The sequence below is a fragment of the Leucopleurus acutus genome, assembly GCF_964270905.1.
Source record: "Leucopleurus acutus genome assembly, chromosome: 3".
Classification (NCBI taxonomy): Eukaryota; Metazoa; Chordata; class Mammalia; order Artiodactyla; family Delphinidae; genus Leucopleurus; species Leucopleurus acutus.
The window spans coordinates 110,434,824-110,457,511 of record NC_139145.1 but is presented as its reverse complement, the minus strand read 5'-3'; the positions used below and the strand labels follow the sequence as shown (position 1 = coordinate 110,457,511).

The window sequence follows — 22,688 nt, the reverse complement described above, 5'->3', positions numbered from 1 at the left end:
AATTGACAAAGCCTTAAAACATACTGAAGCATACAATAGTAGAATGGAGTGTATGCCAGGTTCTTATATTGAAAGGCAATACTGTAAAGCTAATCTATAAATTTAAAATGAACCCAACTGCAACAAGTTACTTTTGTTGAAATTGACAACTGATACTGAAATTCATATGGAAAAATAAGTAAGCAAGAATAGCCAAGACATCCTAAAAAAAGAATTAGCTATCAGAAACTGTCATAATATTTTTTAACCTTTTACACATTTAATGATTTTTATTTACTAACTATTCAAAACATTAAAAAAAATACATGTTATTTGCCAATATTTTAAGAACCAAAAAATGCTTCTGTACAATGCTAAGTGATGGAAAAACATAATTTCACAATCGGTATATCTGTAGCTATGTAAACCTTTATGCAAAGAGAAGACAATGAAGTGATTATCACTGGAAGGTTTTCAACCTAATTATCAACTTTTCTGGATTTCTCAAATTTTCTAAGTGTTACGATTATGGTCTGAACAAGGTAAAATTGATTTGTAATTACTATTTTAATAGCTGTTCTCTGTGAAAATCATTTCTTCATGGATATAATAAGGATAAAGTTTAATATGTCTTGTTTTTAATTGAACTGGATTTTAACCTTGCATCTGTGAAAGCAAGTAATATATATTTTTAAACTTGAAATAAATCAATAAAAGAAATGGTGATCAACTCTAGAGAGAAATCATAGTATCTCACAATGCTTATTTTTAAAGGTCATATTTTGAACATGTATATGAATTCATCGATGAATAGTATTTGATAATAATCTAATGAAATATAAAGCACAGGTTTCCTCCTAGCCAACATAACTAAACATGTATTTGATATCTACTTTGTCTGGAGCATGAGGGTAGACACTGGATTAAAAAAAGTACATAGCAAGACAGGAGACAAGATGGCGGAGTAGAAGGACTTGAGCTCATGTACTCTCACGAAAACACCAAAATCGCAACAAACTGCTGAACAACCATCGACAGAAAAGACTCCAATCTACCAAAAAAGATATTCTATATTCAAAGATGAAGAAGCCACAACGAGACAGTAGGAGAGGTGCTTTTGGCAGGTGGGCGACCCACAAATAGGAAAATACTTACATTGCAGAGGTTCTCCCACAGGAGTGAGAGTTCTGAGCCCCACGTCAGGCTCCCCAGCCTGGGGGTCTGGCAGTGGGAAGAGCAGCCCCCAGAGCACTTGGCTCTGAAGGCCAGTGCGGCTTTAATGTAGGAGCTCCACAGGACTGGGGGACAGGACTCGACTCTTGGAGGGCAAACACAAGGTTTCACGTGCACTGGGACCCTGGACAAAGCAGTGACTCCGTAGGAGCCTGGGTCAGACCTACTTATGGGGATTGGAGGGTCTCATGGGAGGCAGGGAGTGGCTGTGGGGGCAAGGACACTGCTGGTGGAGGCCCAGGGAATACCCACTGGCTGCCATGTTGGCCTCACCCAATGGCCTGCAGGCTCCAGAGCTGGGATGCCTCAGGCCAAACAACCAACAGGGTGGGAACACAGCCCCACCCATCAACACACAGGCTGCCTAAAGCCTTACTGAGCTCACAGCCACCTCTAAACACATCCCTCGACACGGCCCTGCCCACCAGAGGGACAAGACCCGGCTCCACACAACAGTAGGCAGGCACCAGTCCCTTCAACCAGAAGGCCTGCACAGACCCCTGGACCAACCTTACCCACTAGGTGCATTCCTATACACTAATAACGAAAGATCAGAAAGAGAAATTAAGGAAACAATCCCACTTACCATCGCTTCCAAAAGAATAAAACACCTAGGATTAAACCTAGCTAAGGAGGCTAGGAGGCAACCTTCTGGTCTCAACTCAAGAGTCATCTCTTCTGAAAAGTGTTCCTTGTCCCTACTCTCCACACCAAGCAGAGTCTGGATCTTTGTACACCTATGTGTTACACACATACCTGCTTACCTAGCTAAGGTATTCTGAAACCTACAAGACTGATGAAAGAAACTAAAGATGACACAAACAAATGGAAAGATATACTATGTTCTTGGATTGGAAGAATCAATATTTTCAAAATGACTATAATACCCAAGGCCATCTATAGATTCAATGCAATCCCTATCAAATTACCAATGGCACTTTTCACAGAACTAGAACAAAAAAATCTTAAAATATGTATGGAGACACAAAGACCCTGAATATTCAAAGCAATCTTGAGAAAGAAACAGAGCTGGAGGAATGAGGCTCCCTAACTTCACTCTACTACAAAGCTAGTCAACAAAACAGTATGGTACTGGCACAAAAACAGAAATATAGATCAATGGAACAGGATAGAAAGCCCAGAGATAAACTCATGCACCTATGGTCACCTAATCTATGACAAAGGAGGCAAGAATACACAATGGAGAAAAGACAGTCTCTTCAATAAGTGGTGCTGGGAAAACTGGACAACTACATGTAAAAGAATGAAATTAGAACATTCCCTAACACCATACATAAAAATAAACTCAAAATGGATTAAAGACCTAAAGGTAAGCCCAGACACTATAAAGTCTTAGAGGAAAACATAGGCAAAACACTCTGACATAAATCACAGCAATATCTTTTTGGATCCAACTCCTAGAGTAATGCAAATAAATACAAAAATAAGCAAATGGGACCTAATTAAACTTAAAAGGTTTTGCACAGCAAAGGAAAACATAAACAAAACGAAAAGACAACCCACAAAATGGCAGAAAATATTTGCAAACCAAGTGACTGACAAGGGATTAATCTCCCGACCTAAACATCCACCAACAGAAGAATAGATAAAGAAGATGTGGTACATAGATATAATGGAATATTACTCAGCCATAAAAAAGAATGAAATAATGCCATTTGCAGCAACATAGATGGGCCTAGAGATTATCATACTAAGTGAAGTAATTCAGACAGAGAAACAAAAATATTATAATATCACTTATACATGGAATCTAAAAAGATGATACAAATGAACTTATTTACAAAACAGAAACAGACTCACAGACTTTGAAAACAAACTTATGGTTACTAAAGGGGAGAGGTCGGGGGGAGGGATAAATTAGGAGTTGGGGATTAATATATACACACTACTATGTATAAAATAGATAACCAAGAAAGACCTACTGTAAAGCACTAGGAACTCTACTCAATATTCTGTAATAATCTATATGGGAAAAGAATCTGAGAAGAATGGATATATGTACATGTATAACTGAATCACTTTGCTGTACACCTGAAACTAACACAACATTGTAAATCAACTGTACCCCAATATAAAATAAATATTAAATTTAAAAAAAGGACATAGCATGATTCCTTCTTTTCAGTTTATAGCTGACAACAAAAATAACTGATATTCACGGAATTCTTTTTTTTGGTTATCCTATTTATCCTCATATTTGAGGCAGTTGTTATTAATATCCTTCTTTTATACATGGGACAACTGTAGCACACAGCAGTTATAATTGAGTTAGAATATTAAACTTTAAAAACTCAATAGCAACTCATAGCATATGTAAATGATAACTCAGCAATGCTCACAAAAAAAGAAAAAGAAAGAAAAAATGGCCATTTTCCCAAAGAAAAGTCAGGAGAATCTTCAAGGAGAAGGCAGGAACTAAGTCAAGCCTTAAAGGGCTCAATCACATGGCAAAGAATAGAGAGTGGGCTCCAGAGGAGACAAAAGCATGGAAAACGTCCCCAACAGAATCAGGAATTAGCAAGTTCAGGGAATAATGAGCAGACTTATTGTTTTAAGCAAAGGATTCACTTAGTTAAGTGGTTGGAAAAGAAATTTGCAAAGTAGGTTTATCATCTTCCTAATGGAGTATCTAAATTCATGATTTTGCAACGTATACTTTTTTTATTCCTTGAATGTCTTGTTAAAGAAACATGCTTAAATGAAATGTCTGGGATTGGTTTCTAAATAATCCAGTGTGTATGGTGGGAGGCGTGGGGCTGATGATGAAACGCTAAGTATCTGAGACTTAGTTACACTCTTCTTTCTTCCTTTGTATGTTTGAATTTTTTCAAAATAAAAGATTTTTAAGAGGCACTTAAAAACATACTATTATTAAAGAAGTGGGGTATGTATATATACATCTATCTGTGTGTGAAACCGTTTACAACTGAAACCCATTTACAAGTATGCACTATATGATACATACAACTTTGTTCCTGGGGTTTATAGACCCTTAAATTTAAACAAATAATCTTAGGTGGTACAGTCTTTTATACTCAGTCTCTGGTCAAGAGTGTTTCAAACTCACGGACATTAGCCTACCACTGCTTAGCCTACCTAAGCATTCCTCTTAATGCTTAGCATCTGTTGCCGACTGATAAAATTTTAGTCTCAGAGTTAAAGGAAACAGATGTTACTGTTCTTTAGAAAAATAACTGAGATTTTCAATATGAAAATGTTATTAAAGGGAAGGGAGGAAGCTAAGAAGCAAGCAAACATATTCGATCACAATATAGAGGGAAAGATGATTAAAACAAAGGTGATAAGGGAAGTAAAATTCATTTACTATGTTTTTTTCTCAGATCCTTCAAATCATGCAACCTTTTTCAAGGTACTCTGTGTTTTTGTACATGCTATCTATTTTTTTCAACCTTCTGGTCTCAACTCAAGAGTCATCTCTTCTGAAAAGTGTTCCTTGTCCCTACTCTCCACACCAAGCAGAGTCTGGATCTTTGTACACCTATGTGTTACACACATACCTGCCACCCACCAAATTGTAGTGTAATTGTCTCCTCTATTTTACTGAGGTTCTTATCAGTCCCCTGTGCCTATTAAACAAAATAGTGCACAGTAGTCACTGGAAAATGCTGAAATAACAGGAACTTGACAACAATTGCAAATAATGAGCATTTTAACAAATACAAGAGAACATTTTAACAAATTCAAAAGCACGCTTAGATTACAAATTAAAAATGCATGCTATGTTTTCTTTATTTAAGAGAAACCACCACACATTGCTTTGTATTTATATTTACTTATCAATGATATTTTGGAAAATTCAGAATGAAGAAGCAAATATATTTATGTTTATGGTAAAGGACCGGGCTGTAGGGTAAAATAAAGGTCTGAGAGAATTTCTCCTCAGCATCCAAATCTTTTATCACTAACTGGAATTCGGAGAAAGTTCAATTGAGCAGCCAGCCTCGAGGTGCCTGCATATGGGACAGTGTGTGTTTTTCTGAGTCCACTTAATTTGTGAGAGAGACATCCTCAAGAGTTCTGGATGCCTGAGTAGGCAAGCTGGCTGGCAGAAAATTCTTGGACCTCAAATAGTTCTCAAACCTAAGGTTTACCTAATTTTCATCGAGTACACCCTGTGACAATGCCCTGTGACAATGCCAGGGAGTATACAATGGCACGCTATTCAGTTTAATAAATTTAGCTAACTATTAAACATTAAATAACACACATTGGAACTAAGGAGTTATAAAACACAAGACAACTTGTTTCTTCTGGAGGCTGTAGGGAAGAATCTCTTTTCTTGCCTTTTCCAGCTTCTAAAGGCTGCCTGATTCCTTAGCTTTGTGACTTCCTGATCACTCTGACCTTGACAGCTTTTGTTATGACTGTCCCGCCTTCCTCTTACAAGGATCCTTGTGAATAAACTGCCCTGTCTCCCCATAATTCAAGATAATCTTCCCATTCCAAAATTCTTAACTTAATCACACATGCAAAGTCCCTTGTGTCAAGTAAGATAACATATTCACAGTGTTTTTTTTTTTTTTTTTGTAAACGGGGTTGGGGAGAGGGGCATTGTCTACCACACCTACATTTCCTTTTTATAAAGAGGTATCCAATAACATTCCCTAGACTCAGGGCTGCCTGTAGCAAGCAACATCTGGAGCACATCCTCAAATACGATCCGAATGGTAACCTTTGGGGTCCTGGAATACAGGAGCCCTGCCCTGACCCTAACTGGCAATGAAAATCCCAAACTTTTTTTCTCCAAAGGCCCCTTTTACTATCCCTCCATATTCCAGACCCATCATACTACTCCTAGCTGATTAGAGCTTCTGATATGCTTCAAATCACTGTACTAAACTAACTTATCCAAACCAGAGGAAATACACTTAATGACTTAGTCATTTTGTATAATCAATCTGAAGTAAATCGCAATTTGTTAGGCCACTGAAATAAAAATAATTCAGACTTTCAGTTGGTCACCACTAGATCAAACTGTTCATCAATGAAAGACAGAGACTGGTCAATGCAAAGCTTAGTTTCCAAACATGAAATAACCTCTAGTGTTGACACATCTCTTTAAAATTCTCTATTCTCAAGTCAATTTGAAAAGTTAAGAATATTTATTTCAGATTCAATTTCTATCATTTTATCTATAAAGATATAATTTCTTATTTTCAGAGTCATTCCTGAACGTTAAAACTATATTAAGTATGGATATAAGGGCAAGAATTCAATACAGAGTTTTGTTTTTAGCTGTATAAATAAAAATGCGTCTAAGTAAAAGAATACCCAAAACATTAGGAATAGAGGAAAAAACAGGGAAAAGATCCAAGCAACAGAACATAACAAAGAAGGAAACATTGAGAAAAACAGAAGAAATACACATATTGATATGCTAAACAGTGCTCTGCCCAAGAGGCTAAATTACTGGTTGCTAACTGTAGTTAATCTGCAGAAAAGACTTCGACTAAGCCTCCAGTATATTCATTAGTCCTGGATCACTTGAGCTTCACGGAGCTTATTTACTTATTTTTAGGATTAGCAACACAAATTATTTAACCAATGTATTGATTAAGGCCTGCTTTTATGCATATGTCTGGGAGCTTCAAATGTTGACTATGTGGGAAATACATTTTTACTGACATATTAACTAATTCTTCCAGTTTAACTGAATACCAAAATTTTTTAAAACTCCAGACACTAACAATTTTACTTTTTAAAAAAACCTACTGTTTTTACACAAAACTAAAGTCATTGATCCCTTTCTGGAGGTGGAAAGAAACCCAGAAATGACATTCCTGACCTAATTGTGATAGAAATTATACAGCACTGGAAATGTGGGTCAGCATTTTATCATTTACAAATCTAGGTCAGGTCAGCATTTCCCAACTAGTTTCTACTTGTAAATTCATATGCACCACTATTATCTCTTAAAATGGAGAACGTGGAAATACAGGGACAAATGTAAGGTAATATGTGAATGTGCAAAGACACCCAACACCCCGTGTGCCCAAGATAAGTGACCACAGGTGACTGAAAAGATTTCTAATAACACACAGAAATAATAACATTTTCTTTTGCACCTCAACTCTGTTCTCCACTGGCAACATCGGTGGTCATTTGTGCCTATTTTCATCTCATTGTCATGGTACCTAGAGTGCATTTGCTATATTTGTGCTGCTTAATTTGAGCTATTTTATGGACACCTCACATCTAAATACGAAGCAACAAGAGTGTCACAGGTATTAATAAGAGAAAGCATACATATAACTATGATTAATAGACTTAAGAAGATGAAGATGTAAATGCTTCACATGTCCTTGATAAATGATCGATAAGAGAAACTATTCTGAAGGAAAAGTGCAAATTCTGCTATGAAAAAAGTACTCTGATCATGCAGTCAGATAAGAAAGAATGACAAAATGGAAAAACCTGCAAAAATATCGAGTCAGGGTACTGGCTACTCATTAGAATCACCTAGAGCTTTTAAAAACAATCAATGCCCAGAAATTCGGACTGAATTGGGTGGGCATAGAGTTTCTCAAAGTTCCCTGGGAGTTTTTACTTGCAGTCAAGGTTACAAGTCACTATGCTACAGAAGACCAGAATCTACTTCAGATACCTACCTAATTAGCCTGAGGTAGTAGTTTTCAAAGTGTAGTTTATGGAATGTTTTCATGGGTTTATGCAGTCAAAACTACTTTTATAATGCTAAGAAAATACCTGCCTTTCTACTGTGATGCCATTTGTATTGATGGTGCAAAAGCAATAGTAGCTACAGAATTACCATCTTAACAAACTCCCTCCACCCTCAACCACTGAGGCATACAAACGCTGCTTTTCCTCTTGAATTTCCTGTGGAATTTTCAGCATTGTTGTATAATAAAAAGGGCTCAAGATTTGGTGACAAACAGAGCTGTTAAGTTTAAATTTGAGCTTCACTATTTATCAGCAGTATGGTCTTGGGCAAGACACTAAAATCATTCTGCGCCTTTTTCTTCATGTGTACACTGTGGCCAATAATGCAAGTTTTCAATAAAGCTCTGTATGTAAAACACATGGCAGAGTAGGTGCTTAATCAATATTTCCTTGCAATCCAAACAATTATCTAAACTGGAGTTGTGCTTCACCACTCCTTACTAAGCACCATCAAAATGATTTTATTTATCTTTATCTTTCAAACCTAACTACTATTGTCAAGAGTTAAGGCATTCAATCATCTACTATCACTGTATTTGTTTCTAAACTAGTCTTCCGGATCTTAATCTTCTATGTAAATAGACCCTGCACATTGTTACCAGTTGGTTTTCCAAAATGCACACCATTCTTTGCCCTGCTCAAAGTCTTTATCAGGTACACAAACATCATCAAAATATAAAGGCCTTGAAATGACTTCAAGATCTGGCCCCAATCTTTCTTGTCTCATCTCTCATCATTTCACTGCTTAACTTCTATTCCTGCCAGTCCCCAAGCAACTATTCAACTTCATGCACTTTGTGTCCATAACTACCATTTCCTTTATCTGTCTGAAGGATAGAAAATGCTTTCCCAGCTCTAGCTAATGATTCCTTCCCTAATCCCTACTCACTCCTTAATATACAGGCCAGAGTGTTACCTCTTTGGGGATGTCTCCCCAGCAGTTCTGAGCCACAATTACTCTTTCCTCTGTTTCTAACGTATTTCCTATGTATCTCAGCTACAAGATGAGGGAAACTATCTCACACCCTTTCTCTGATATTTGATTTAACTATAAAATGGGGGCAATAGATCCTACTTTGCAGGGTTTATGAGCATTAAATGAATATATCTGTAAGTCACGTAACACATCAACAGAGGAAGAAATGAAGACAAACTTCCTCAGGTTGATCAAGCAAAGGCTGGGCACTGGGAATGATTTTAACCCTGTTTGGCTCAGTCTAAAGCCCATGTTCTTTCCACCACACATGTAGTCTCTCTACATCCTAGCAGCTAACACATAAAATTTACTTATTTAATACTCTCCCCCACTGTACTGTAAAATCCTTGAAGACAATGAGCACGTTTTACATGACTTTGTATCCCCAGCCTCTCATTCATTTGAGTACCAACTCTGACACTGTGATGTAGAGATTAAAAGACGTAGTTTCTACTTTAAGAGCTCTGCCTAGAGAAGGGAGCAGTAAGGCAACACCTTACTGCTGTTTTCTATGCAAGAGAAACACTGGGGGTATATACGTGGAGTACAGATGTCCAAATAGATACCTAAAAGGAGTAGAAGTAAACAGAAGGTACAGGGAAGGCCTCTTGGGAAGAGACGAAATTAAAAGTATTAATTCATAAATGATATAATTATCAGACTGTTTATGCTTTGATAGTTGTAAATTATTATTGCTGATAAACATTTTATGGTCTACAAATGCATTTTAAAAAATGGATTCATTAAAATGCAGTAATTCAGATTTAAGTCATTATCACGGGGCTACCTCACAAATATACCAAGTGTAGGTACAAACTCAAAAAGAAACCTCATTGTGTAGCTCTTCCAACTACAATGTACATTTTCTGAAATGTGGACAACTTAAGCTCACAGGAACAGGGCAGGAATGAAAAATTAACCACCGGGCAGTTGTTTCTATTTTTCCCCATGTCTGATTGACATGTTATATTTGAGAGCAACAAATCATTACGACATATTTTATCCTCAGTTATGTTGTTTTTATTAACAACAGCATGAGGACTTCTGGCATCTGGACATTAAAATAAGTTTGAGTTCTGGCTTCACTACCTACTAGGTGTATAACCCCCAAGCACGTCAGTCTCCTTGTGCCTGACTTCCATTGCCTGCAAACATATATTCAGTTTCGAGCCTGAAATAAGACAATGCTTATAAACTGATTTTTCAAATGCAGCCTGGCACATAGCAAGTGCTAATAAACGAGAGCTATTATAGTTACTTTGAAAAAACAAGTATGGCCAGATAATTCAAATACTAATAATCTTAAACACAGTATGTCTTGCTTCTAGATAGTACATAAGACAGTAAGGTGATGAAAAGAATAATCTATCTCTGACTGTTCTATGAGCAAAATAACCCAACTTCAGCCTCGAAGAGCATATGCAAGAATTAAGAGTAACAGTCTCTCTACTCTTTTTGAATTGAAAAAGGAACCATATTTTCTAAGTTAAATAACCGCTCACTCATGACACAAGTGTATCCGTCCTATCATGTGGTAGGTGGAGAAAGAAGCTAGCCAAGGAAGGAATAACCCGCTAATAAACTGCCATCTCCTCTATAAATGGTAAACTTCTCCTGGGAAGACACTGTGACTTATGCCCCAGCTACACCCAAAGTAGCTGGCATAAAGCAAACAACAATTAATGAGTTTTCGATTAAATGTCTAAGGGTTTTGTGCTGTATGGGATTCTGCAGGAACTTCTGGGAACACAAGCTCAGCAAATTTTCACTGTAGAAGAGCTTTTTTGTCATGGTTGCTTTTCATACCATAATAAAAGGCATGCGTCTTTTCCCCATAAATATGCTCATAAACGCAAATCTGGCACATGGACCTCATACATTCACCGCGAGGCCTGGTGTAGAGGCTGTTGGCATTTACCGTAACAAAGGTGAAATGCCTGCAGACATAGCTTGGGAGCTTTTTGCTATTACTACTGATTATTACATCTGTCCTCTGCCTATGCTGGCTTTATTGTTCTCAACCTGGAGACGTAAGCATTTTGCGAACTTTTGTGACTTATTTCAAGCTTTTCTAAAAGACCCAAACTATTAAAGGAATCTGCAATAAGACGAAATAACACATAAAACCTTCTTAATGTGTGGAAGGGGAGGAAGGCCCGAGGCCAGACACACTCCAAGCACATTAAGCTCCTAGAAGAGAAGCCACCTCCGCAGACAACTCCAATCATTAAAATATAGCTCATAAAGTAAAGTAGCATCTCTAAAGTTGAGAGAATGTAGTTGGAGGAACCTAAAAGGCCACTAATTCAACATGTGAAAATTAAGGTGTAGCACCTGGGGTTTATTTGACAGCAGGGAAATAAAAACCTGGATCAGGCCCGCAAAGAGATAAGGCGCCGCAACATAACAAGCGCAAACCCGGGCAGCTCTAATGCCTCAAAATGACCACAAAGAGTCTGAGTAACTGATGGGTCAAAGCAAACCAGCGCACTTCTTCGAAACAAGTCAGGAAAGTGGCCTCGGCTTGTGAGGAGGGGTTCCGCGGCCCCGGGGTCTTTCTTGGGCTGCCGGCCCTGGTTCTCCCTGGTTGGACGCGGAGGAGCCACATGGTTCCCGGGCCTGTGCATCCTCCGAGGCCCGGGAAAATCAAGTTAGTGACAGAGTTCCCTAGCCGAGGACCCGGGATCGCCGCCCAACCCTCCAGCCCTTGTGCGGGCCCGCAGCCCCTTCACAAAGCTCAGCCGCGACCCCGAAGCCCCAGTTCTTACCATAGTGAGGCCGGCGAAACCCCAGCCACATCACCCTTCCGGGCCCTGGGCGGAAGAGGCGTGCAGGCCCGACTTGCCTTTCTCGCTCCTTCCGCGGTCTGGTTGGGCCTGTCAGGGTACCTCCTCCGGAGCCGCGCGTCTCAGACTCTACGATAGGCTCCTCTCTACAGGAAAGGGCGGGGTTTAAATGACGTCATTCAGCCCCGCGGAAGTAAATGACACTCTCATTGGCTGCTGGATGTCTGCCTGTGGAGCGGGCCTTTTGGAGGAGACCGGAAGTGGAGTTACTGACAGGTAGGGTCCGGAAGTGGCGATTGCCTCGGTAGTCCAGTTCTTTTCTTTTTTAGCTTTGTAGAACTCTGCACCGCGCAAATTTATTCCTGCTTGGATTCCCCCCCCTACGATGTGTAAGCTTTTGGCCCTTCTGTTTATGGACTCTTCGGGAACACCTGGGTCCCCTGGGCTTACACGCAGGGCGTTCATCTCCTGGGCTCCCTTTTCAGTTTCTCCCTTTGCACCTGAGAGATTCTTTGGAATGTAAAGCGCCTTTGAAATGCCTTGTAAAGTTGTGGGATTAGGAGGACACTTGAATTCGGTGGGTTGTGTTGAGAAGGTGTTGGATCATTTCTCTAACATTGGCGTTTTGTAAATGGGTTCCATCTGGGGCTGAAACGTACTAGGCCCGTTGGGGTCAGGAAGGAACTTTCTGTGGTAACAAATGGAAAGGAACTGCGTTTCCTGAGTTCAGTAGTTGATTAGGTACTCCAGAGAAGGAGTCCAGCTGCAAGATCAATAACATGCCAACTTTTTCTTTTAATCAGTAGTATTATTCTTTAGCTTTCTCTAATTTTAATAATCCCATTAGATAAGGCTTTATTCCCCCCCCACCCCGAGATTCTTTTTAAAATGTTATCAGTTTTTTAATGCTTTGACTTAAAGTGGGATAGAGAAAAAGAGGAAAGGAAACTCACATGAGGTGTTGATTTATGTGCTGTTCTTGGCCAAACTATGAGACCCTTCTATATTTAGGGCAACACAGTGATTAGAACATTTGGGTTTCTCCTGTGATTACATCGTTGGCCACAGCCCAACACGTTTTCTTTTCTTTTCTTTTTTTTAAACCATAACTAACTTTACTTTTGAATCTATTGAATTGTGATGAGTTGGTCCAATACACAAATTTAGCAAATATTTAACTGAGCTTTATTCATGGGATCATGAGAGTGCAGCAGAGGAATAAAGATGGCCTGTTCCTTCCAGAAATTTAATGGGCATGGGAAAGAGGGGAATAAGAAATGTATAAAAACGTACTGTACCCTCCTCCTATCAAAAAACAAGCCATAATGCTGTGGCTTGTGATTGCTTTAGAGTATATCTTGCAAGTCTTGCCATTCAAATTAAATAACCTTGGCTTAGTTATGGAAATTATGTTGTGCAACTCATCAAGCTTGGCTTCTAAAGTAGTAACTGTGTCTGCAGACATTTTGCTTTCATGTGAAAATTGTCTTCATCTTTAGGAACGCTTAGGGTAATATGTAATACCTGAAGTGCACCAGGAAACTGAAGTTGTTAAGAGATCACAATTGATGTACTATATTTATGGATTTGAATTAATTTTAGGCCATGGGCTCTTATGTACTTCAGCTTCAAAATAGGAAAGAACAATGTCAGTTATTTTCAAGTTACCCATAGAGGAGCCCAAATAGCAATAGATAAGGTTGAACATACATAAATGTGTAGTTTGTTTTTCACGTATCACAGCAAACGAAGTTAATCTGATGTGTGGCAAGATCTCTAGGGCGGTGGTAATTGAGCTATATGGTCATTAAGCACATAAACTCCCTGCTCTTGGTTTTCACTGCCAGTGAACTAATGTAAGTACTATCTTACACTGCTGTTTCAAAAGTCTACTTTCCATAGCTGTGCTGTGGATTCTCATTTCAAACTATCTTGGATCATTTTCTTACTTACTAAAAATGAAATCTGACTTTATCATTTCCTTCTTCAAAAATTATTGTCTCTCCTGCATCCAGAAGAGTATTTTTAACTTTGGTTTCATGGGTTCAGTAGGATTGTATGCAAAAATAGTATGTATTTATGTTTTTTTGTGGAGAGAATGCATAGGCTTCCCCAGTATTGTAAGGATTAAATGAATTATTACAAGTAAGTCATCTAGCCAGGTATTGGACATACACTAAGCACTCAGTAAGGGTTGCCTGTTGTGTGCCTGGCTTGCTTTCTTCACTAAATTAAAAACTCTTTGAAGGGAGGGATAATGGTGGAGGGCTGATTGACTTGCATGTTAGGCACTCAATAAAAGGTTTTTTAAATTAATGGTTTTTAAAATTAAATTGATACCACTTTTATACCACCAGACCACTTTCTTCCCTCTTCTCTTTTTACTTTGTGTCTAGTATTGATAGCGTTGATTATTTACTTTTATCTGACTTCCTTTTTTTCCCTCATTCAATGATATTCACATATATTAAAAGACAATGGTTTTACTTAACTCGTTTTCTTTGATCCTCAACTAGTCTCCATAGACTGAGGTTGAAGTTCTTTGTTACCTAGTGTTCGTCTTTGTCCTTTTTTTCCTCCCTCTTCTTTTTTTTTTTTTGTGGTACGTGGGCCTCTCACTGTTGTGGGCTCTCCAGTTGTGGAGCGCAGGCTCAGCGGCCATGGCTCACCGGCCTAGCCCCTCCACGGCATGTGGAATCTTCCCAGACCGGGACACGGGTTCGTGTCCCCTGCATCAGCAGGCGAACTCTTAACCACTGCATCACCAGGAAGGCCTTCCCTCTTTTTAAATTCTCTTTCCCCATGGCTCTTAGATTAAGACCCATAAAATTTTGATTGACCTGCATGTTATTTCTTTCACCTTAAGAAATGCTTCTTTTAACTTTTCTCTACTTCCAACCCCATTTATTTGCTCCTCTGAGCAAAAATCCTTTAAGGAGTTTCTATGCTCCAAGTCCCAATTTCCCTTCTACTGTTCTTTCTTGAGATCCCTTCAACATGGCTATTGCTCCCCCAAATGCTCTTGTTAGTGTCAGCAGTCAGTCTGAAACTGAATTGTTCATTTCCATATATCATTGCTATTTCTTGTCTCCAAGCCTTTGCTTGTGCAGCTTCTTCTGCCTGGAATGTGTTTCCTTATCTTTTTCCTTCCACTCCTAAACTTTTTCCACCTTTTAAGATTTACATCAGATATAACTCAAGGAAGCCTCCCCTGAAATTTCAGGCTGGTTAACGTGCTACTTTTCAGATGAGCTCCCACCCTGCCTCTGCACTTTACAAGCTTGTATAATAATCCTCTTTGGGTGTTTCTGTCTCACCAGAGAGCTGGGGATATGTCTTACTCATCTTTGAGATATGAAAGCCTGGTACATAGGATGTAGTCAGTGAACATTTTAATGCATTAATGGCATGCCCAAAGTCACTCAGCTACGAAGCCATAGAGTTTTGATTTCAATCTGGGTCTTCTAAGTATAAAATCAATGCTTTATTTGCAATACCTTGTTTTCACGAAAGAAGGTGGCTATCTTCAAGCTAGTTCTTTTTGTACTAGTAGGAGGTAATTAATGCATTTTATAGCCCTGGGCAGTTTGTTCCTTGTCCTTTGTGAAGCTGATGAGAAAGTGAGTTGTGTCTTTTTCTAAAACACTGGCAGAAATCAGTGAACAGAGGGTTATTATAGTCAGCAAATTTTTTCTTTTTTCTTTTTTTTTTTTTTTTTGCGGTACGCGGGCCTCTCACTGTTGTGGCATCTCCCGTTGCGGAGCCCAGGCTCCAGATGCGCAGGCTCAGCGGCCGTGGCTCACGGGCCTAGCCGCTCCGCGGCATGTGAGGTCTTCCCGGACCGGGGCACGAACCCATGTCCCCTGCATCGGCAGGCGGACTCTTAACCACTGCGCCACGAGGGAAGCCCAGCAAATTTTTAATATTGATAAAATTGGGCTCTTTCTAGAAGAAAAACACCACTGAGACTTTCGTTGCCAAAAGAAAAAATCTGTGTGAGAATTCCTAACTGTTGATGAGGCATTCATGCTTTTACTAGATGCCAGTATTGCCAATAGCTTTAAATTAAACTTTTGCTTTTGTGCTGTTGGGAGATCCCAGGGTGTTTACAAGGTAGTGCATAGATTTTCTCCCAATGATGGAAATTGCTCTTAAGATTGAGTTAATGATGGTTAGTTTGTTAACATGATTTCTGATACTTGGCACAAAAGTTAGGTACACTAATTTTGCATATAAAACACTGTTTAATTCTAGATAATGAGCCAGACTTTCCAACTACCTTTTATGGCAGGCATTCTGGATTCAAACTTCTCTCTGAATATCATCATCATTGTTGCAGTCTGTAAACCAATCTTTTATAAATTTGTCTAGCTTTTAGGACTAACAAAAAAGGAAATAATTTAATTCTATAAATTCTGAAAAGGCTTCGGCAGCTTTCACCCTTAGCAATGGGGTTGAAAATGATGATTAGGCTTGGAATTGCTGCAGTCAAAAACAAGTATTACTTGGAGTACACTCCTGAATTTGTGCCTTGTTTCTTTGAGCTTTACTAACCCAGCAGAAGTGACCAAAATGTTGAAATAAGCAAGGAGTTCAATCTGGTCTTTGTGTGAGAGGATGCTATTAGCTTACTTGTAATTTTGTCTGAACAGTTAGTGAGAATTTTATTGAATAAAGAAAGATCTTGCTCAGTTGGAACAGAAACAAGTGGCTGCCAAGAAATAAGATGCAGCCATTGTTGAAGAGGCTCATCAAAGTGTCCTGACAGTATAAATATTGACATGCTGAGATATGTCAATATTTACCATAGAATTTGGAAGTTGCCAAGTTCCTGTTTAAGAAATGTGACACTAGCATTGAACACAGTATATCAATAAATAAGGAGCATGTCCAAATGAACAGCTGCTCAGAGAAAATCTCAGAGAAAATAGGATAACATCTGTCTAAACTTTAGGGCACTTCAAAAGTTAAATTTAAAAAATTTATTGATGCTTCTTTGATAATTTGTAGGTAGATACATGTATAATATAGTATATTAATATAGTTCTATATGTAGGTTTAACAAGTGTTTTTTTAAAAATTACAGCATGGTTGCAATTTATAACTTTGTAAATTAGTGGTGCTGTGATACTCATCTCTAAAATGAATAAAAAAAAAATCTTGCCATAATATTGTGTTTAGGAACCAACCTCTTCATTTTAAGCATTATTCTTACAGAAATTGGCTCGTCATGCCTTAGGTATACTTTTGGGAACAGAAAGTTTGTGCTCTGAGAATTTAGCAATAGAGAAAACATGAGCTTCTGAAGTTTAACTGTAATGAAGAAATTTGTCCTGGTTATTATCTGAAAACTATGTCTCAGAAGAAAATCTGTAGGGTAATGAGCAAGTAAAGTCAGTATGTTTGATTGAGTATCACAGGTCACTGCTGTTAATTCCCATATGAATATCACTGTAATATAACAGAGCACTTGGTGAAAGATAGATGCTTGAAACCTTTATATCAAGTCATTGGAACCACACAAACAATGTTACATCTATTTTGCAGACTTCTAGAAGGTTAAACTTAACATTCTTAGAATAATAATAGTCCAAGCAGTCCTAGAAGAGCATAAACCATGGGTATTGGAACTGGTCCTCTCATTGCTTCTCTTTTCTGATAGCAAAGATTGATGGCTTTTGTACAGTAATCTAATCATGTTACCATATTGTAATGTTATGTTTATATTGTGAACAGTGAATCCAAAGTACAATTGAGGTCATATATTCTTGCAGAAGCTACATTTGTTTCTATAAATAACTTGATAAACATGAAGAAACAGCTTTGCTTAGAGGTTCATAAAAGACTTTTGATCTATTTTCAGTGCATTAAAGACAGAAGCAAAAACACAATTTTAAAATTTAAATTGATTGGATCCCTCTTTTGGGGAGGCTTTGCCAATATTTTGAGGTAAGATGTTGAGTTTTGAGGAGAAAACATTAGAATATTAATTAGTGATTTTTAAAACTTGGGAAACATTTTTTGCCCTGTAACCAAGACTTGAACCTTTGTTTTGAATAGACATATTATGATTTTTTTTTCTAGAATCATTAGCACCTTATGCAAAATATTTACCAGTTGTCTTCTTGAACCACCTGTTTACTGGTTATTTCTTATGTAGTGACAACAAATTTCCAGTGTTTTTGAAATACCATGTGTTTTGGATTTGATAAGAATGGAAGCATATAAAGCTGAAAATGTAAAACTTCCTGTTTGGTATTGAATATTATGTTTAATAGAGTGTTTCCCAAAGTGTGTACTTATACCACTGATGGAGTATATACATTTGCTTACTTACAACTGTTTTGCACGTACTTTGAGATAATTCACATAACCAATGAATGACAATGAAGATTTGTCCTGAAATATGCCTGATTCCAAAGACTGACACAGGTAGCTTAAGGAAAAAGGAATTTCTTGGCCTCACACCTAAAACATTCACAGTTAGATCTAGATTCTGGTGATGCTGAAATCAGATCTGACCACCCCTCAGTTCTACTTTCTGCTCTCTTGGTTTTGTTCCCAACAGCTCCAGTCTTACAGCATCATAACACCAAATCCAGTAGAGAAGAGTATCTATCCTTTATATGCAAATAAAAGTCCTGAAATTGAGCCTTACTGGCCTTAGTTGTCCTAACTTGAATCATGTGCTCATCTTTGAATCAGTTACTGGGGATTAAAATGTAATGTTGGTTTAGCCCGGGTCTGTGTTCTGCTGGAACTTGGGGCCAAAAGTCAGCTTGCTCATAGCCTGTGGATAAGAATAGCAGATGTGAGGGGGGTCACTCGAAGTTTTATTGCTACCAGTAGGGAGTCTGTATTGGGTAACAAAAATCAACAAATTCTCTCTAAATGTTGGGTGAATGAACACTTTTAACCTGAATTGTGGTGGGGCATGGACCAAGACACTGATGGCATTCTCTGACCAATGTTTAGTGACAGCTAATAATACAGAACTCTTCAGTTGAGAATGGAGGAGGAAAAGTATAAACTAGAGTCATTCAAATTGGTACAGATTAAATGAATTCAGCCATTTAAGTTAGAATCGTTTATTGATTACGAGCCAGGAACTATAATAGGTATTTGACTTATATTGTTTAGGTAAAAAAACAAAGATGTCATGAGTCTAATGATGTGCCATAGGATGGGAAATTTTGGAAAGTTTCAGTACAATTATTACTTCTGGTTTCTTTATTGTGGATATTCTGTGCAATCTTTGAATATATTTATGATTCATATTGAATATTTTGTTCAATTAAAATGTTTTACACATTTTGGCCTTAAGACCAAATTACTATTTTTTAAATATTTGTTTATTTTATTTTATTATTTATTTTCCTTTTATTTTTTGGCTGCGTTGGGTCTTAATTGCGGCACGCGGGATCTTCGTTGAGGCACGCAGGATCTTTTTCGTTGTGGCGTGCGGGCTTTCTATCTGGTTGTGGTGCATGGGCTCCAGAGTGCATGGGCTCTGTAGTTTGCTGCACGCGGACTCTAGTTGAGGCGTGCGAGCTCAGTAGTTGTGGTGCATGGCCTTAGTTACCCTGCGGCATGTGGCATCTTAGTTTCCCGACCAGGGATCGAACTCACGTCTCCTGCATTGGAAGGCAGATTCTTTACCACTGGACCACCAGGGAAGTCCAAAGACCAAATTATTAATGTATAGCCGATAAATATTGAAATAATTTAGGTATTTTTATTATCAGCTTTTCAGTTGATTATGCAAAACAGATTTTTTATCCTTAGTATCTTTGATTCATTATTGTATAATAAAATTCAACAATGCATTATGCACTAGTATCCCCAGTGTAATGTTTATCAGATAGGAGTATTTACTAGGACCAATAATGAGTTCCATACTTCTTTAGATAGGCTCCTAAATTTTGAAGTATTAAATTATATATGTAAGAATAAATTTCTAATAGATGACTTTTTCTTTTTTACAGAAGTACCCTATACAAACAATTATCCTGATGGTCAAAGAACACTTTTTTGAAAACACTTTTCTTTTTCCTTCTTTTTCTTTTATTTTTTTTAACATCTTTATTGGAGTATAATTGCTTTACAATGGTGTGTTAGTTTCTGCTTTATAAGAAAGTGAATCAGTTATACATATGTTCCCATATCTCTTTCCTCTTGCATCTCCCTCCCTCCCACCCCTCTAGGTGGTCACAAAGCACTGAGCTGATCTCTCTCTGCTATGTGGCTGCTTCCTACTAGCTATCTATTTTACGTTTGGTAGTGTATATATGTCCATGCCACTCTCTCACTTTGTCACAGCTTACCAATTTTCTTTTTATACATTTTATTATGGAAAATTTCAAACATATGTAACAGTAGAGAGAATAATGGGTTCCTATTATCTAGCACAACAATTATCAACTCATGGCCCATCTCATTTCATTTATATCTTACTCAAACTTCATTCTTCTTTTCTAAATTATTTTTAAACAATCCCAGACATCATATCACCTGTAAATATTCTAACATGTATCTTTAAAAAGTAAGGACACTGTAGAAAACATAACCACAATTCTATTAACATAGCTTAAAAAATTAACAGTAATTCCCTAGTACTACCAAGTACCTAATCTGTCTTCAAATTCCTCAAATTACTACTTCATAAATTTTAATAGGTTGTTGGTTGAGTCAAGATTTAAATAAGGTCTTTAAATTGCAGTTGCTCGTGGCTTTTAAGTCTCTTTTAACTTAAATAGTCCAACCCTCCTCTCCCTTTTGCACTTAAGTTTAAAACTGTCAGTTTAAAAACTGTCAGTTGCCCCATGAAGTGTCCCACTGTTTAGATTTTGCTGATTGCATCCCTTTAGTGCCATTTAACATGTTCCTTCATCCCTTGTGTTTCCTATAAATCGGAGGTTTGATCTGATTCTGTTGAATTGTTTTTTTTTTAGCATGAATATATCATAGGTAATCCTATGTAGAAGTTTATGGCTTTTACCAAGGCAACCAATGGGCTATGAGTTCTTTTTTGTATTGGTTAAGCCAGTGGGTTATGAATTCTTTTCTATTTATATCTCAAAATTTGACTTTAAGACAGAATTTGTATTAGGAAATAAAAGAAGTCAGAATGTGGGGAAAGGGAAGAGGAATACTTATATATATAGATACGTTTACTGGCTATAAATTTGTCATTACCCTAGTAACTCTTCACTTCTCTAATTTTAAAACAAGTGATGTTAGGAGTTCCTGTCTTGAACCATATAGACTCAAAGAATGTTTTTCTTTAGAATTTCATGAGTTCTCATTAGTAGAAGAAGGATTGGCTCTATACTTTGAAAATTCTGTTTGTGGTTAGAATCATCTAAAATAAGGCAGTTGTTTGTAGAGAAGGTATAGTAAAGTTGTATAAAGAACTTTCCCTCTACTATTTGAAGTCTGTACCTGGGTTATTTTGGGTTATACATCGGGTCATGATTTAGATTTGTGTTAATACATTGTGATACTTTGCTCATAGGTTAAGAAAAAGCAATTCAGTACCTTGATAGTATAAAATGAGAAAATTCAGAGAGAGGCTGAGAGCTAAGAAGTAGAGTTAAATATGAGACTCATAAAGAGGCTGTCTAGGGTTGAGACACTTTTAAGGCAGTGTGTTGGATAGACCTAGTTTTGAATACACTTCTATCTTTACTACACCTTGCTGAATTTCAGTTTTCTTGTTTTTAGAATGGTTCTGAAGATTAAAACAATATATGTAAAATTCTCAGCACAGTTCATGACATATGCTTAGTTCATTTTTGTTCCACTCCCTCACTGACAACCATATACCTTGAGTTTTTAGGATAAATTAATGACTTAATAAAGCGCTATCTGTATCGTACATTTTAATTAGCTATATATGTACCTTAATTTTTCTGTGTTTACGTAGTTGTTTTTGTTCTCAGATTATTACCACCCTCTTTTTCATTTTGTCCTGAGTCTAAGAACCTCCTTAGATATTAAACCAGATATACCTGAACTGAATGTTTTCATCTAACTCTCTAACCATGATCTTCATGTCCTAGAATAGTCTAACTTGATTGAATCTTATTGGCCATCAGTTAAATAGATATCTCTATTACAGATAATTTCCAAACAAGGTTTAACCAAAAATTAGGCATTTCCAAATAACAGCAGTTCTGTAAAATTGGTCATGGTCATCATTTGTCTGTGTTTTCTGAGCAAGCAAGATACCATACTAAAAGACACAAAAAATTTAATATGATTTTGTTTTTGAAAATTTGATCATTTATTTTGATGTACATCTTTATTTAGTTTGGAGCTAGGTCCCTTTTTAAAATCAAAAGCATTTATATCAGTGGGCATCTTCCTGGATATTTTCTGTTATGTTTCATTGGACATTCTTGTATCTTGGCCAAAGAGGAGTATTCATGCAGGAAGAAATGAATTTACTAATATGTGTTTCACTTGTTAATTAAAGATAATTTTCAAGGCATTGGATTACATTGTTGTTGTTTTTAGTGAATCTACTAGTTTATTACTGGAATTTTATTTTATAAACATTGGATTCCTCATATGGACATATTCTTAATATCTCTTGTTTTTGTTTATTCTGGGCCTGTAATTTTTTTTTTTTTACATTATAAAATGTAGCAACTTCATATATCATCTTCCATGTATTTAAGGTATCTCTTCCTTACTTTTTTATTATTACTTTAGCTCCCATCTAGCAAAATTATATACTACCTTGTATTTTAGTTATAATTTTGTAGAACTCTATTTTATCGTGTTCTTGTAACTGGATTAAAAGCTTCTGAGGGAAGGCATCATTCCTTTTTTTTTTTTTTTTTAATCTGCTGGAGTTCTTATTGGGCTTCCTCAGTGAATGTTTGACTGGTAATGGAATGGAATTTTTTTAACTGGCTTCCCTCAAATTGATGTCAGTTCATTATTTCAATTTATGGAAAGTTTTGGTTTTGTTCTATGTACTAAGT

At 37.2% G+C, this 22,688-nt stretch overlaps 2 protein-coding genes across 2 annotated transcripts in view; one reads left to right on the top strand and one right to left on the bottom strand.

Annotated features, from left to right (window-relative positions):
- TMEM167A (transmembrane protein 167A) overlaps window positions 1–11,774 on the bottom strand; it is a 36,550-nt gene extending 24,776 nt beyond the window's left edge. The window contains exon 1 of the mRNA XM_082836906.1: window positions 11,680–11,774. Coding sequence (XP_082693032.1) covers window positions 11,680–11,682 — 3 coding nt within the window. The 5' untranslated portion in view covers window positions 11,683–11,774. The remainder of the gene's footprint in view (window positions 1–11,679) is intronic.
- A 178-nt stretch (window positions 11,775–11,952) lies between these two features.
- The window catches only part of XRCC4 (X-ray repair cross complementing 4), a 258,879-nt gene continuing 248,143 nt past the window's right edge, over window positions 11,953–22,688 (top strand). Inside the window, exon 1 of the mRNA XM_082836066.1 lies at window positions 11,953–11,973. The gene's annotated coding sequence lies outside the window, so the exon portion shown is untranslated. The remainder of the gene's footprint in view (window positions 11,974–22,688) is intronic.